A 16,358-nucleotide genomic window follows, 5' to 3' on the forward strand; every position below is an offset into this window, starting at 1 on the left:
TTTGTATGATCATTTGTGCATGTGTGTTGCAGAGTGTCCTGGCGGCCAGGTGTTCAATAATTGTTCAGGTTCCTGTCCATATACCTGTGAGGACCTGTGGCCACACACTCAGTGTTTACCTGGACCCTGCACTCCTGGGTGCACCTGCCCCCCTGGACAGGTCAGGATGCTTTGTGCGTATGTGTGTGTGTGTGGTTGGAAAGTAGGTCTGATTCTTACTAGTCTCACTACGTCCCTAGGTGTTGTACGGAGGCTCCTGTGTGTCCCATGCAGACTGTCCCTGTTCTCCACTCTCCCTGCTGGCTGGTTACCAAAGCTGGAATGTCACTACTGAGGAGATCACAGAGGTCCTGCTGCCATCTGGAACGGCCATTCAGCAACTCTGCAACACATGGTACTACACACATTTGGTTTCATTCATTTAATCACTGATTTTACCATTTCTTTGGGCCAGCAGACATATGGTGTGAGCAGCAGGACAGTCCTTTACCTATAGGACTTGGATCTGGCCTGCTGAGGTATCTTTTAGCATCTCCTCCTCCAGATGGGACGGTCATGCCTCACAGTTACTGTAACTAATGATGCACCCAAGCAGCGGTCATCAATTTGTGACCAAGATTTTGCCCTTAAATGACAGAAATGGCAGATAAAGTGTAAATACTGAGACAAGAATTTGCATTATAGCTGAGCTTGCAGTACAGGATGTGATACTTCACTATTTCAATGTTAAATAAATATATTTAACCCTCATTTCCATGTGACTCACAATATATCTATGCACCTACCAAGAACAAACAGTGGAGTTTCTGCATGGCTTCCAATTATTTACACCCTCCTGCTGCTTTTTCATTGGTTAACTGACCGTCACACAGTGGATTGTAGGACACAGAGGGACACTGCTTGTGTCCTCCAGATTCAAGTGTAAGAAGGCCACATTTCTTGGCTGCATTTGTAGGAGCCTTTGAATTACTGCTTGACTTCAGAGAATCCAGCCTCTGAATTGGGGCACAGCTGCTGAGTGCCAGAGTATGCCTCTTATCCTTTATGGATATGCATTCAAGAGGGGAGAGCACAGTGAACAGGAGGAGATATGATAAGCATGGTTGACCATGCATTCTGCTGGATTTGCTGAGGTTCATGCAATTTGTGACTTTTTTTTTTTCTTTTTAAGAGAAGGTGCAAATAGTGGCAGTATGTTAAAGAAAGGTTGTGGTGGGGAAGAGGAATTTAAATTAAATTCTTTTTTACGTGAAGATCTTACTGTGCAGGAGGAAGTTGCACTAAGTCAGTTTATTTTATGAGCTTTATTAGCACACACAGTGAATGCAAAGTTCTGGCTGTGTGTGGTCAGTCTCTTAAACTTGACTAAAGCACTATGATGATTACATTTCTTTGTACTGAGACATTTGTACTCTTAATTTATTTTCAGCACATTAATGTATGTATTCATTCATCCAGTTTGTCTGTACCTTATTAAATGGCTTAAAAAAGAATATCTTAATCACATAACTGGTTAACTGCCATCTCTATGGGTCAGTTTAAGCAAATAAAACTAAGAGGTTAAGATAAGGAAAAGATGTTATCATTATTAAAAGAAATCAACACTGACTTGTTGGGAGAAGACAAGATGCAAACCGAATCCTCAAGGTCAGACACTGTGTACCAATCCACCCCAGCCTCCTAACATGTTTTGTAGAGCTGTGATGTCACACTATTTTCAGCTTTGCTCTGATAGGACAGTCTTTATTTGCATGACCACAACAGGTTGCATGTCAGGAAAAGTGTAAGTGTTTGAACAGATGACTGATGCTGTCATTCTTGTGGTGAGGAAAAGTCTAGCTCTGTAGCACACAACAGCTATTGTAAAAGTGAAAAGCTTTGACCAAAGGAGAAAGGTTATAACTGTGTTTTGGGGAGTGTGATCTTAACATTGAGAAACATTAGCACAAGGTTGACAATGGTCTGATTTATTAATGATAAATGTACAAAGATATCACAACAATAATTTGACAATGATACACTGAAATTAAGAATTCTGCTTAGAGTTCCGTTTCATTGTCTCCAGTTTGGTACTACGATATCTTCTGTAACAGATAGTCTGGCATGCAGCAGACATGCCGTAAGTCACTTCATCTTCCTCACAGTGGTTTGGTATTCATCTAATGTGGTCTGATGGACTCAGCTGTGTGACACGATGACTGCTTTGTTGTTTCACTATTCATTCATATCAACCTAACTATTCTCTCTCACATTACTTTTACTCACCTAATTTTTCCTCTATCTTTCTCCAGCGTGTGCCAAGGAGGAGTGTTTAACTGTACCTCAGAGGTCTGTGATGGTGAGTGCCACAGCTGTTCTTCCATAAAGCATTCCTTACACTTCACAGGGCCTCTCTATTTTAACAATGAAAGCGCCGGCAACAATAAACTTTGGTTGAACTGTCAAGAAGCTGCCACAACAGTTGGCTCAAATAACGTGAGAGACAGTCGCATCAGTCACAGCCTATGAAGGCCATTACTGGGTTTTTCTTTTGTAAACATGTGATGCCATCTTGAACTTGTGGAGGAGAAAGAGCTAAATGATGGTGGGGGAGTGGAGTGTCACTAAGTGCAACCACTCACATGCTCAGAAGGGACTTGAATGTGTGAATAGCTCTTATTTGACCTATGTTTTTATGTCTTTTATCCCTTCCCCCCACCACCTCCTCTCTTCTGGACTCATAGCAGTCTACTTGACCAGAGTCAATTCCATATTCACAGACAGCAGTTAAACTTGTGTGTTCCAGTGAACAGCATAGCAGCTGTGGAGCAATTAGTCTCCCTTCATCGTGGCATTCTATTAAAAAATGTGCAGCATGTTCTTAATGTTGCAATCGGCAAACTTGCGGTCACGAACCATCGTCTCACATCTGCTACTCCTTCCCAAAATGCACACAAGCTAAATCAAAAGCGAACCACAGCATCACACTAACACAATAGAAACCAGTGTGCACTCATGGACACAACAGGTAAGTCAGCCTGCAAATGTATCAGGACGTTGATCCGCAGCGCTGTGAAATCCACCAAAACAGCTGCAGGGATTTGAAGTGCTTAAAGTGATTTCTGTTCAATTTAAGTGTTTTTTGGAAAGCTGTGAGAGGCTCATACTCCCTGCCTCAATCCAATTTGTTCTCGCCATAATCGCGTTTCCCCAAACCTCTTAGTTTGTGAGTAAAATGCCATCATGACCAATAATCATAAAATAAGTATATGAAAATAACTTATAACTTTCTCCTCCTTCCTGTTACTGCTGTGTTTGATCAGAGTGACCTCTGAAATAAATCTCATAAGATCTAACTACAGTATTTTCTGTAGTATCTTTTGATTTTAGGGGTTTGCTCTGATCATTGCCAGTAGGTCTTTCCAGACAAATGGCTTTAATATAAAAGGATGTGTGCAGTGGACATTGTGTTATTGTAATTTTATGTTCCGAGGGGAGATGAACTGTAGAGCTCGGGTGACATATTTCTCTATGTATGTGCTGCTTTACTGCTCCAGGCATGTGAAAGTAAAAGTAACGCTGACCTGAAAGTGTTGATTTATATTCTTCTCCCTTCCTCTCCTCTTCCAGTGGACTGTGAGTGGTCCAGCTGGTCCCAGTGGAGCCCATGCTCAGCCAGCTGTGGTTCAGGACAACAGAGCTCCACCAGAACCGTCGTTCAGCCCGGCCAGTACAGAGGGGCCCCATGCGAGGGCCCTGACCACCGCGGCACTACTTGCATGGCCCCTGACTGTGGTGAGTGAGAGGAGGGAATGTTTTACAATTCATAAATAAATCATATCAGACACCATTAGAAAAAAAAGAAGTGGCATGATGATTAATACCTGAAATTCACTCATTTTCTGTCCATATGCCCTTTTGAGTCCCCTTACTCCCTCTCCTCAACCAATTCATCATTAAATTTTCCATTTTCCCAACTTCCCCTCTTCTATCCTATCATTTTCCGGTTACATCCTCCCTTCTCTTTCTATTTTCTGCTCTTTTCCCTGACACCTACTTGCCCCTCTCTCACTCCTGTCCCTCTCCAAATCCTCCTCCTCTGCAGCGTGTCCTACCGGGGAGCGGTGGAGGAGGAGCGTGTCAGAGGAGGTCCCGTTGTGCGAGAGGAGCTGCCATGACATTTACTCCTCCTCTCCCGTCAACTGCAGCAGCTCCGCCGAGGGCTGCGTGTGTCAAGAGGGGCTTTACCGAAACACGGAGGGTGTTTGTGTCATCCCCGCCCTCTGCCCCTGCCATGACCAGGGCATCCTGCGGGAGGTATACACACACACACATACACAAACACTGGCTTACACCCAAAGCAAACAGACATCTGCTGCCCAGCAAACTTGGCAGCTTGTACCCATTGTGCCTGTCTCATTGTGGCTTCTGTATTAACCTTACCATTAGCGTGTTGTTTACGTTCCCTTCCATTCACTCCCATTGTGTTATTTACTCATGAAGAAGGGCCCATTAGAAGATGAGTGACATGCCCCAGGGGCCACATTACACCACAATGCCTCTCCAGCCCTCAGCCTCATCAATAATGTAGGAAGTGCCGTAGAACGCCGGCACTCGGACCGCAACTGGGCAAGCCTGTCTGGAATAATTTATGAAGGAGGGGATTTTATAGGATTATAAGAATTAATCATACAGTGACAAGAGGTCAGATCCCCTCCTCTTTATCCTTCTTCTTAAGGCATTTCTTTCTCCCTTTCATTCTCTGTTTGCTCACTCATACCCCAGCTTTGTCTCTCACCAATCCCACTTTTGCTTTCTTTCAACATTCTTAATCTTTCTTTTACTGATCTCTGCCTCCCCTTTCTCTTATTCCTCATTCTGCTACACTTTTCCTCCCTCAATCCTCCTCTTTCTTTTTTCTCTACTTCTCTCTCTTCATCTTTCCCTCTCAGTCATTCTCCCTGTCTTTTTTCTGTCTACTCTCTTTCTTCTTCTCTTCTATAAAAGATCGTCTGTGGTTTTTCTAATCAACCACCTCATGACCATTATGCCAAATGTGCTCATTGTGAGCCACAAAGGCACTCCCTAGTGAGTGCTTTTATACGGGTAAAAGTGGAGCTCTTTTAATGATTCCCATTGCTAACACACACATAAATGTCACAGTCCTGGCAGTCTGTGTATGTGTTGTTATAATTACAGCATCATCATGTGCCTCCATAAGCTAAATTATGCACAGCAGTGCAGCCGGAGCTTTAGTGGAATCACTGAATAAATACATCCTGAGCTTAGACCAGTTGCACAAACCCGCATTGGCAGAAATGTGGGGGTTCATGAAGAAAAGTGTAATGGGCTGTCGAGGTGTCATCGTCGTACCTGCATTAAAAAAAAGTCTGATGAGTGAATATACATAATTGTGTGTGTTTTTGTGTGTGTGTGTGTGAGCCAGGCAGGATCGGAGTGGGAGGAGGGCTGCATGTTGTGTCGCTGTGTGAACGGGAAAAAACTGTGCCAGCTGAGGTGTCCCCCACTCCAGTGTGAAGAGGTGAGACACACACACACTAACACTCAGTACTGATTATGCAGGTAAACCTTTTCACCAGAAGGAGATGTGTACTGATAAGCACTTATGAGGAGAGAGTAGAAAGAAAATGACTCTTTATGTTTCGAAACACTCTTTTTCAAGATCCCATATTCAGAGGCACTAGTGTTGTATATTATATAATTATAATATACTGTACGTGATTTAGTACATTTTCTGAAAAATCACTTGAAAATATAGATTAAATAACCAAAAGGGAATGTTGGTTTTTGGCTAATCCTAAATACCTGACAAATCAAGGTACTTCAGTGCATTAACAGTTCTTTAAATACAATATTGCCTTAAATGTGTCTTGTGTGCATCATTATTCTCAAAGGCCTTATACACCCAGAGATGTTAAAGAGATAGCTCCCTCTGTAGGAACAGTTCAACACATCATCTCTGCCAGCTGACACATCTCTATCGTTTCATGGTCTACACCATCATTTTGCCCAACCTTAAGTTAGTTGGCTCTGCTTTATTTATTCAATTAGTCTCTGAGATTAAGATCTGTCTTATAAGAGAGACCCAAGAGCAACACTGTTACATACTGTACACTATACAACACCATAACAAGACAGTTCAGTCATACAAAGCAGTCATCACACACAAAGACGTCATATTCAAAACATTCACCAAGTCCCCCAGAGGAATGAGTGTCTCTGACTTCAGTTTGTTTTGTTTTCCAGTAGTAGCATGCATAGTACTGGAAACCAGTCCAGATCAGAGTTGGTATGAGGACCTTTTAAAGCTAGGTATCCTTTGATCTGGTGAAACTGTTTTTCACTTTGAACTCAACTAAGGATGCTCAGTAAAACTTAGAAAGCTTGGCCTTATACATGAAAACAAAGATATGCTTGTGCTTCCTACATATCAGTGATATGTAGGATATTAAGAGATAATGACTAAGCTTGTTGTCTATGTGCTTGAGTTTTGTCTGTTGATGCAATCATTTACTTGTGGAGGATATGAACTATAATGACTATCTCTGTGTCTCCATCTTCTCCAGATAAAGTTCTCTCAAAGCATGATATTCCCTTATCAGAATATATCAGTTGGATAGTTCTTAAAGGCCCAAAGATGTAAAAAGTTTGATTTTTTTTATTTCCTACCCTGGTAATTATCACAGGGGACATATCTAGTGAGCCCTTACGGGCATCCAACACACAAGGATTGGAGCTACTAAATCAGGCTAACAGCTGTGTATGTACAATGCACAAAATCATAACATACAAGGTGAAATGCTGACAGATCAAAAGCAAGCTTAAATATCAGAAAACAATATCCACACAAGTATGTCGACACCTTCACAAAGTACAATACCAAACTCTAGACTTCACCAGTAATCTGTAAGTTGTTGAAAAGGTGTGTAGCTAAAAGCTGCTGTTGTAGTCCCAGTTTGCTCCTCTACAGGTGTGTGTGTGTGCACCTATAGTATCCAAACACAAGTAAACAGACATGAAAGTTCTCCCAGACAAACACATCAGTCCATTCAACCGCCGCTGCTACCCTGGGGTGTTACAGTTCACACAGTGTCTCTGGTGGTCACAAACATCTCAATTACTCTGAGCGAAGGAGGAAATGCTCAGCTCCCTCAAGAATGTGTGGGATGTGCTGTGCAAGTTGCTGGCTGAAGTAGATCAATACCTGACTGTCCGATCCACCCACAAGCCTGCACTTTTTCCTTCACCATGCCCTTCTCCCTCACATGAAGCACTGACTCCTGGATTTCTTATTAAGCATAACTGAGTTTCATTCCAGTGGCTCATATGCACCGTGTGACAAAGCTGAAACCTGAGTTAATTTTAGGAAAATGGTTTATTAAGTAAAGCATCCTCTGCAGTTTTTTAAATATTCTTCAGTTAAAGTTTTGCAGCAACTTTGCTTTTGTCTTGCAGACAATGCTCAGTCAGACACATATGAGCGGTTAGCTGGTCATCTCGCAGGAGACGGTGAGCTCAGTGATCAATTATGCATTGTGTTCTGTGCAACTAGAGGCAGATGAAGAAAAAAATAAACTACACATAAAATATGAATTAATATTTGTAGTCCTTGCGACAAGTGGAACTTTTGCTACCACATAAATACAGATTTCATCCAGTCGTGCGTCAGACAGAAATAGAGGGCAAGGACATGACCAGAAAGACAGAGAAAACAGGCACCACATAAAGACACTTCTCATTAGAGCCAATGTTAAAATAGACGCTGTTTGTGGCATCCCACCGAGGCTGCCCTTGTGTTATTTTTAAAAAAGAATTGAAATTATTTTCTCCCAAACATCCTATTGCAATGCCTCTTTTCTCCTTCTTCTTTGGCTGTAACTCGATGCCATATTTAAAGGGTCAGTTCACTGACTCTGTCTTGCCGTGCAGCTTTGGTCATATTTTTCCAGGTTCTGACATACCCCTCTCTTAGATTTCAGTCACCGTCCTGAAACAATCAAGCTAAATGGAATTTCATTTGTGATGTGATGCTCACTACATGGAAAAATTCATATATACAGAAACAGTGCTCTAGATAATCCACAGAACACACTGTCAAGGACTGTTTCTAAGGTAATGAAAGCTGTTTAAGATGCCCTCCAGTCATGCTTTAAAATGTATAAAAATACTCTGCTTTGAATAACAATATGTGCCTGATATGGTTTTTCCACAAAAAAGTTCAATTACCTTGTTTGAAATTCTTAAAATTGACATTTCCTTCTTCTCCCTCATAGAAATATCCAGAATCTATGAATATGCAACTAGTTTTCATTTCAAAAGTGTATGTGTGCTGGAGGCTTCAAGGTGATGTCACAGATCGTGCTCGCAGGTACTGTCAACACCCTGAACTGAGATTCAAGTTGAGCCCTGAGAAACGTTCCCCCTTCAGCAGATGAATGTGAAAACAGCCTTCTAGTGTCAAACTCTGCACAAATATCATCTTCCACAGTGAAAGTCAAACATCCAAGTGAAATTGGATGTCAAATTGTGCTCTGTAGACCATAAATTAAATTCCATTTACCTCCATTATACTTTGAATCCTTCAACTGCAGGTGAGCTAAATGCTAATGTCAACATGCTCACAACGACGATGCTAACGTGCCGATGGATAGCAGTTATAATGTTTATCATGCTTATTGTAGTAGTCGCCATTGTAGTTCAGCATGTTAGCACACTGACATTTGCCAATTAAACACAAAGAACAGCTGAGGCTGATGGGAATCTCATTGGTTTTGCAGGTGTTTATTCTGCACCAGGACAAATAAACATTCTGACCTGATTATGGCACCAAAGGAAAAGTCAAGGGTGGAGTTTATTTCAATTTTTCACTCTCTTATTTAAAAGTCAGCTTAAATAAAACTAAAATTATCTGCATGGTTTGATACAACCAGAGATAAGTGAAAAAAGGTGTTTTTGGTTGTAATTTGGGTGAACTAGCCCTTTAAATAAAAGGCTACCAAGTAATGAAGAGAATTGATTTTTTTTTAGAAAATCTTCTCTCCATGGTGATGAAGTTGAGAAAAAGTCACAATCGAAAAAGTCAACTGTCTCATCCTTGACACAGCCAGCTGAATTGATGCCTTCAGTACACCAGTAGCTGTATAAAAGCCAGGGTAAAAATAAAATCTGCTGACATCCAGAACTTTGAAGGAGAGGTTGGTTGCACAGCGAGCTTCACAAAGCAGACAGTCTACCGAATGTTCAACCTGTGGTGCACAAAGGTCTGGTGCACTCTGTTTCTAGAGGGACTGGGAGTTGTGTAACTGTGCTTACATTCTGAAATCCCTCGCCTCCCCCAGCTGCACTAAGTTATGCCTCAGTGAAAGCACTTCTTAGCCTGGCCAATATGAAAAGGTCATTTAATGCACTGTGTTCCTTCTCTTGACAGCCTGAGAATTGGTTACTGTCAGTGTACTCTGTTATTTATGACTTAGCTTACAGTCAAACAAGCACATTGCTTTTTTTTAAATTGAAATTTTCAAGGTAATGTATTGAAGGTTCTGCTATATGTGGTGATAAAAGCTATCAGGATGTTTTCCTCTCAAACACTGAATCCTCTTATTTCTTTTTTTTCTCTACTAGACACATTAATAGAGTTTTGATTTCCATCTCACACCCTGTAGACGACACAAATTTGGCTACCCTTTACTTTAAATGCCAGGTGCCCTTTGATTTGAAATAACAAGGAAACCGCATTTCACACCGTTTCTACCCCCTGCCACATGAGACTCACATACACACACACACACATAGATGTATGCATACATTCAAGCTCTTAACTTAAAGGACTTAAAATGCACTGCTTCATGACCTCCCATCCTTTAAGTGAGTGGGCTCCCTCCATCCCTGAGGGAAGGCTGGCGGCGATGCAGAGTGGGAGGAGAAGACCTCGGGGTGAACAGTTAGAAGTGTGTATGTGTGTTAGAGAGATGGTGTAGTTGGGTGAAGTTTCAGGCGTGAGGTGAGGCTGGTGTTGGTAGAGGTGCTGAAGCCTGCTGTCAGACTTTGTGTGTGTGTGTGTGTGTGTGTGTGTGTATGACTCTGCATGCTAGCAGCAGATATTCTCAGACAGGGACACCGTGGGACACCCAGAATTTCTCTGGATCGTTCTGGATCTCTCCTCCTCAGCGGCTTAATTTCTCCGTCTGTGTCCTCGGTGTCCTTACATCACTGTCTTTGTCTCGCTATTTTTGGTCTTTGATTCGTACTTCCGTTCCTTTCCTCATCTGTTTTGCCTGGTCTGTCTCTGCTGGGCTGATATCTCCCTCCCTCTGTCTTTCATCATATATGTCTAAAGTACTGCACCTTGATATACTGTACATACACTTATTTCAGCCTCTCCTCTCCTCCAGCTATTCCCCAGTGTCTCTTTTCTATTTCCTTCTTTTCAGTAATTGATTGCTTGTTCCTTTGGTTTGGTTGTTGTCCTTTTGGGAAAATATGTCCATAAAGTAAAAGCTTATTGTCACATATTGAATTAAAGGCCTGACAGAAGTTGCTGTACTGAAACAGAAGTGTCTAATAAATTGACTTCAAGTGCTGACAGTGTGCAGGAGATTATTTTTGTTCATCACTTGTTGTGTTTCTAACTTGTCTGTTTTGAGACTGATCAAGAAAATTTTTAAAAAGACAAATCGTGTCTTCTCTATCTCAGGGGGAGGTGAAGGTGGAGGAACCAGGCAGCTGCTGTCCAGTCTGTAGGAAACAGTTTCCAGGTAAGTAAAACATGTACAGATGTATACAAATCTTATACACAAATTCTGTATGGTTCTGTGTAGTGATTTCCAAACCACCTTCATTCAATTTGAATGTTCCATAGTTCATTTTATAGCAGGGTGAAAACCAAGTGCCGCAGTGCCCAATTAGTGAGAGATTACATTACTTAGCCTACATTGGGGCTTAAATCTCTCCCAGTGGAGGAAATGTCCCATGCTGCAAGGGGGCACGGCAATGTCACTGTGCTCTCTGTAAAGAACTCTCTGCTCTGCCTTCCTTTGTCTTTTTCCTCCTCCCTTCTTTTTCATGCAAATACAAAAAAACCTGACTTACCCCATTTTTATGCTTTCTGTTCCTCACATTCTCTTCTTTCTTACTTGCTTTTTCTCTCTCTTTCCCCTGCCTTATGTTGCCCCTTTACATCCCTCCTCCTCCTCCTCCTCCTCCTTCTCTCTGCGTTTCCATCAGACGAGCCCGTGCCAGAGTGTCGTCGCTATGTGCAGGTCAGGAACATCACTAAAGGAGACTGTCGGCTTGACAATGTGGAGGTCAGCTTCTGCAGGGGACGCTGTCTTTCCAGGACTGATGTCATCCTGGAGGTACGGAAAAGAGACACATGCACACACACACACATGTGCTCAGCTGTTCCCTGAGCAGAAGACATCACTCTGAACATCTTGAGGCAATGTTGACGGGTATTGACCTCCACATTACAATGACAACTGGAAGCACAATGAAGATCAATACTAGTGGCATGGTGGATTAAAATAGAAAAGAACCGATGCAAACCCCTCTGTTGGTTGTAATTGTGTGCAAATTGCCCATCAGGGCTGCACAGTTAATTGTGTTTAATCATATAGTGCAATTTCAGCCCCTATAGTTAGAAATTTCTGCAATATTCATTTAATTAAGACCGACTGCCAGACTTAAATGATCAACATGTGGATACAGAATGCCAAAAACGCAGTAAAAACAGTTTTGTCCAAAGCCACTAACCATTATTAATAACAGTGTTCACAATACGTAGGAGAATAATCAAGATTATTACTTAAACTATCAGTGCAGCCAAATTGCCCATCTGTTTCTGCTCAAACCTGGCCTGGTGTGTGTTTTAGCAAGACAAAGTGAAGTCAAACACATGGCCTCATGCAGCTGGTCACACCTGCTGTAATCTCATTTCTTCATAGATAAACACAGGCCACTGAGACACTTGTAGTCTGCAGTTAACTGTCTCTGAATATGGCAAAGTGAGTATTTGATCATGTTACCTTCTGTCAACAGTGGCCACAGCCAAATATACAGTTGACATAGCTGCTATCAGAGCATTTAAACAAAAGTACATCATTTAGCAGTTGCGTCACCAGTGTATACTGTAGATGTTTTAATAGGAAGTCTGTGTGTGGGGGTCACGTGTGGAGCCAGTTAGTTACTGATTCTGTCTGCTTGTTTTTGTTTTTTTTTCATCCCTGCATTCATTTGTTTTGGTTTTGGTCCTTGTAAGACAGCGAGCTCATCACGTCGTCACCATGGTGACTTTGTTCTTCCTTGGCATCCATACATCTCCACTGTAAAAATAGAGTCAGTCATGCTGGGAGATTAGTAAAAATAAACATCAGCTCAGCCAAATGTGTCATTACCTCCTGTTACTGTGGCAACAAGGGATGGTAACTGGTGACTAGGCAGCACCGGGAAAGTTCCCTTTTCATTGATCAGCAGGAGTGGAAGAAGCAAGACTGAATACACAGGAATCACGAGTCAGATCATAAAGAGCACACACACACACACACACACACACACACACTCTGGACTTTTCAAAGTGTGTGAAGCACTAATAACCACCATTATTGTTTTGAGTTTTTGATCATGGACTCCTTTCCTGCTTCTCTCACCTCCTCCTCTTATTGTGCATCATTCTCTGCTACGATCCACTTTACCTTTCCTCATTCTGTCTCTTGCTTGGTTCTTCACCTGCACTAATTGGACACATGAACATTGTTTCCAAGCTGTCTTCTATAATGCAAAACACAAAGGCTGAGTTTTTACATTTCCAAGAACTAAAAAAATAGAAAGAATTTAGTCTGAAATGTGTTTTTGTGTGTCAGTATTTTGTCAACAAAGGGCTTAAAGCTGCACTAATCAATATTCTTACATTAATAATGAGTCAGATGATTACTGTCTGACTCCTACAGAGTTTGATGACATATCTCTGTGGGTTCCCCTTTAACATTGATTGTATGGAACATATTTACTAGTGGAGCTTTAATCTTGTCTCTGATGTGTTTTCATATTTATATTCAGATGTCTTTTAGATATATTTTCCTCCTATTTTATAGCTCCTCAATAAAACTGTAGTTTACTGGTTTCTCCACCTCACTCCTGCCAAGACTCTTTCCTCTCCTCCAAATGTATCCTCCTTTTTTTTTACTCTCTTTCCTGACTTCCTCAACCTCTCATCATCTCACTTGTTCCTCCTGAACGCCAAGCATTCATCATCTCTCCGTTCTCTACTTTCATACTTCTCTCCCTCTCTCTCAACTTCTGATATCCTCTCAAAACCTCCTTCCTCCTTGATTTCACCCTCTCCTCTCACCCCCTCCCTTCTTTTCATCCTCTCTTCTCCTCCCCCCCTCCATACAGGAGCCTTACCTCCAATCACTGTGTGAGTGCTGCAGTTACCGCTTGGACCCAGACAACCCGGTCCGCTTCCTCAGCCTGCAGTGCGCGAGCGGAGAGAGCGAGCCGGTCGTCCTGCCTGTCATACACAGCTGCGAGTGCACCAGCTGCCAAGGTGGGGAATAATGAACGCAGCCGAACCGATTTGCATGTTCATCTCAAATGTAGATTTGAGAACCAAACATTTAAATATATGTAAAATGGCCAATGTTTACACACTTTAGGTTCCCAGCAGAAACACAGGTATGGCAGGGACATCTTGAGGATGTACCCCAGACAGGAAGAGAGAGGGAGCTGAGTTTATATCTTTACTTTATATCCTGATATACTTGAGTTAACTGTTAGGTCAAGTGCACATATGGATATTAAGAGAGGTTTTGCTTGTTGTAATCATTCCTCCTGTTCATACTGGCTATTAAGAGATCCTTTCCTAATGCACTTTCAATGTAAGTGATGACAAAATCCACTGCCCTCACAAAAATCAATGTCAGTAGTCAAATTAGTCAAATCAAGTGGATATCTTCCTAAGTTAGTCTTTATAGTTCAGATTTCCCTGTGTTAAGCTGCAGTGGAGTAATTGTAACAAAAAGAGGGAAATTTGTGCTAAAACGGCTGTAATTTCAGATGACATCTACTTGATTTGACTCATTTTGGATTGCAGAAGCTTCATATTAGCTTCAGAAAACCTTTTGAATACATTTTTGCACAAATGAGGACTGTATTTGGTCCCCCATCACTCACATTGTAAGAGCATTATGAAGGAATCCTCTAATGGCTAGTCTTAATAGGATAGTATAATAATAATAGGAATATGATTACAGCGAGCAAAACCTCTTTCAATGTTCATATGGATACCTAACAGACTTCAAAAATGATGAAAAATTTCATGTCTGAAACTTGCACAACCAACGAGAAACGCAGGATACACAGAGTAGCCGTCATGCTCACATGAATGTGGAGTTAAAAGCAAGTATCTGAACACTCCTAATTTCAAGCTTGTTGCACGTTTGAGCCATGCCTCACCCGCTGATGTCAGAGCAGGCGTTTAATGGGGCTGCACTCCATTTGGCCATGTCAGCGTGCCAAATATTACGTAGCAGCAAAGGGAGGAGAGAGCTTAAATGGAAGTATGTCTTATCAGCTGACCTTGCCTCACTTTCACAAACTGTTGGATACAGACTGAAGGCAGTTCCAGATGCTGTTAGACAATGTGGCTTTTTGTTAGCATACTGAGGCCTTACATGTGTACGTAACTTATTCTATGATTATTGTGGCCAGAGTACAATTTTTGTTTTTTAGGCCGACCAACAAGCTTGAACGTTTCAGCCCATAGAAAGCAGCTCAGTGTCTGTAACACTCAGCAGTCCTGTCTGTCTCTTTCTCTCCCAAACCACTTTCTCAGTCACTTTCCATTAGTGCCAGGCTGACACACACACATATGGTCACTGACACATACATACATTTACACAGAATCACACACACACACAAGCGTACTCTCTAATCTCAGCGAAACGTACGTTTGCCTTTGCCCACCATGAATAATTCAATCAGGGTTCCCACCTATGAGGCAATTATGTGCTAATCCATTAATCAACATGGCTGATTGCGTTAGTTAATTGGATGTAGCCACCATACGACACAGAACATCCCCCCCAGCTCATATTCTCCTCCCAGTGCTACACTCCCGCGGACATCACGTCTGACGGATTTGGTCGTTCCGGCGATCAATCTTCGATCGCTCACACACATATCAACTGCCATTAGAAGTTTCCTCATTTCTCATCTGATGCTCCTTCTCCTGACACACAAACACACACACACACATGCCTGCACATGACTCACAGGGATGCATTTTACAACCGCTTTTTAGTTACATGCTTTTTGTCCCAAGTGTTTTATATTCCAAAGGCATTTGCACAATTAATACAGTTCAAATAGGGAAACTGTGATATGTAGAAATATCAAGTCATGCTGTTCAAACAGATTACAGAAATGAGATAAAAAGCTTTACAGACACTCGATCTCTTTCATCTCACAGATGAAAAGTGAAGTTTTGACCGTTTCTCCGCTGCTTCTCTCCATTCACAGGAGGTGATCTGTCCAGACGCTGAGCGAGTGTGCCTGTGAGATGTGTGTGTGTGTGTGTGTGTGTAAATGCGAATGTGTGTGTGCACTAGAGAGAGCGAGAGATGGACGGATACGAGCACCGTGCTGAGTGAGAGCGCCACACTGAAAGCCAGATCGGTGTTAGATGGAGGATGATGGGAAAAATGAAGTCGTGAGACCCCGCTGATGTATACATTGTTCTGTAGTCCTCAGTCATCATATGACTGGATGCTACTGCTGATCGTAGAGTTCCTCTTCTAAAACATAGTTTATTCTTCCTCCTGTACAGCTTTGTTCTACTGTATGTAACTTTAAAGAACCTATGATTCAATCTAAGTAAGACCTATTATGCTTTTAAAGATGTTTTATTTGTATGTTTAAATAAATGCACCACAAGTCTTCTTTAAGTTTAACTGGTTTAACTGGTTAGATTTTTGTTTCAGTTGACAGTTTACAGTCCAGTTTCAATAGAGTGGTTAATACACATTTTGTACACATGGAGACAACTGTTGACTGTCTTTTATATTATTTTATTTTTATTATTTTATTATCAGTTTTCCCTGCAAATACACTGTACATGCCTTTTTCCCATCACATACTGTAAGTACCAAAAGTAAGAAATAAATATTCACCAAAAAACTAACTAAATAACAAAGCCTGTCTTTAACTCATTGTATGGTACATTTATATTCAAGCCTGACCCAGTTCTTCATTCAAGAGATTGCCAACATCACTGTTTATTTAATAATGATTAAATGCTTGCAGATTTCTTTATAAACCGTTGGTTTGCCTCTCAAAGTGTATGTTATCTTTTCCGGTCTTAT

At 41.6% G+C, this 16,358-nt stretch overlaps 1 protein-coding gene across 11 annotated transcripts in view; it reads left to right on the forward strand.

Moving 5' to 3' along the window:
• The window catches only part of sspo (SCO-spondin), an 88,567-nt gene extending 72,620 nt beyond the window's left edge, over nt 1-15,947 (forward strand). For 10 of the 11 annotated variants that reach the window (XM_042399209.1, XM_042399212.1, XM_042399213.1 and 7 more), the window contains 10 exons: nt 33-160; nt 240-394; nt 2,292-2,338; nt 3,610-3,774; nt 4,085-4,296; nt 5,426-5,521; nt 10,694-10,754; nt 11,224-11,354; nt 13,393-13,543; nt 15,517-15,947. In XM_042399209.1, the coding sequence (XP_042255143.1) occupies nt 33-160; nt 240-394; nt 2,292-2,338; nt 3,610-3,774; nt 4,085-4,296; nt 5,426-5,521; nt 10,694-10,754; nt 11,224-11,354; nt 13,393-13,543; nt 15,517-15,539 (1,169 nt within the window). In that variant the 3' untranslated portion in view covers nt 15,540-15,947. Of the gene's footprint in view, nt 1-32; nt 161-239; nt 395-457; nt 751-2,291; nt 2,339-3,609; nt 3,775-4,084; nt 4,297-5,425; nt 5,522-10,693; nt 10,755-11,223; nt 11,355-13,392; nt 13,544-15,516 lie in introns of those variants that run through there. The other variant, XM_042399215.1, reaches the window with a different exon arrangement.
• Nucleotides 15,948-16,358: the final 411 nt, after the last annotated feature.

This window comes from Thunnus maccoyii, chromosome 21 (assembly GCF_910596095.1).
Source record: "Thunnus maccoyii chromosome 21, fThuMac1.1, whole genome shotgun sequence".
Lineage (NCBI taxonomy): Eukaryota > Metazoa > Chordata > Actinopteri > Scombriformes > Scombridae > Thunnus > Thunnus maccoyii.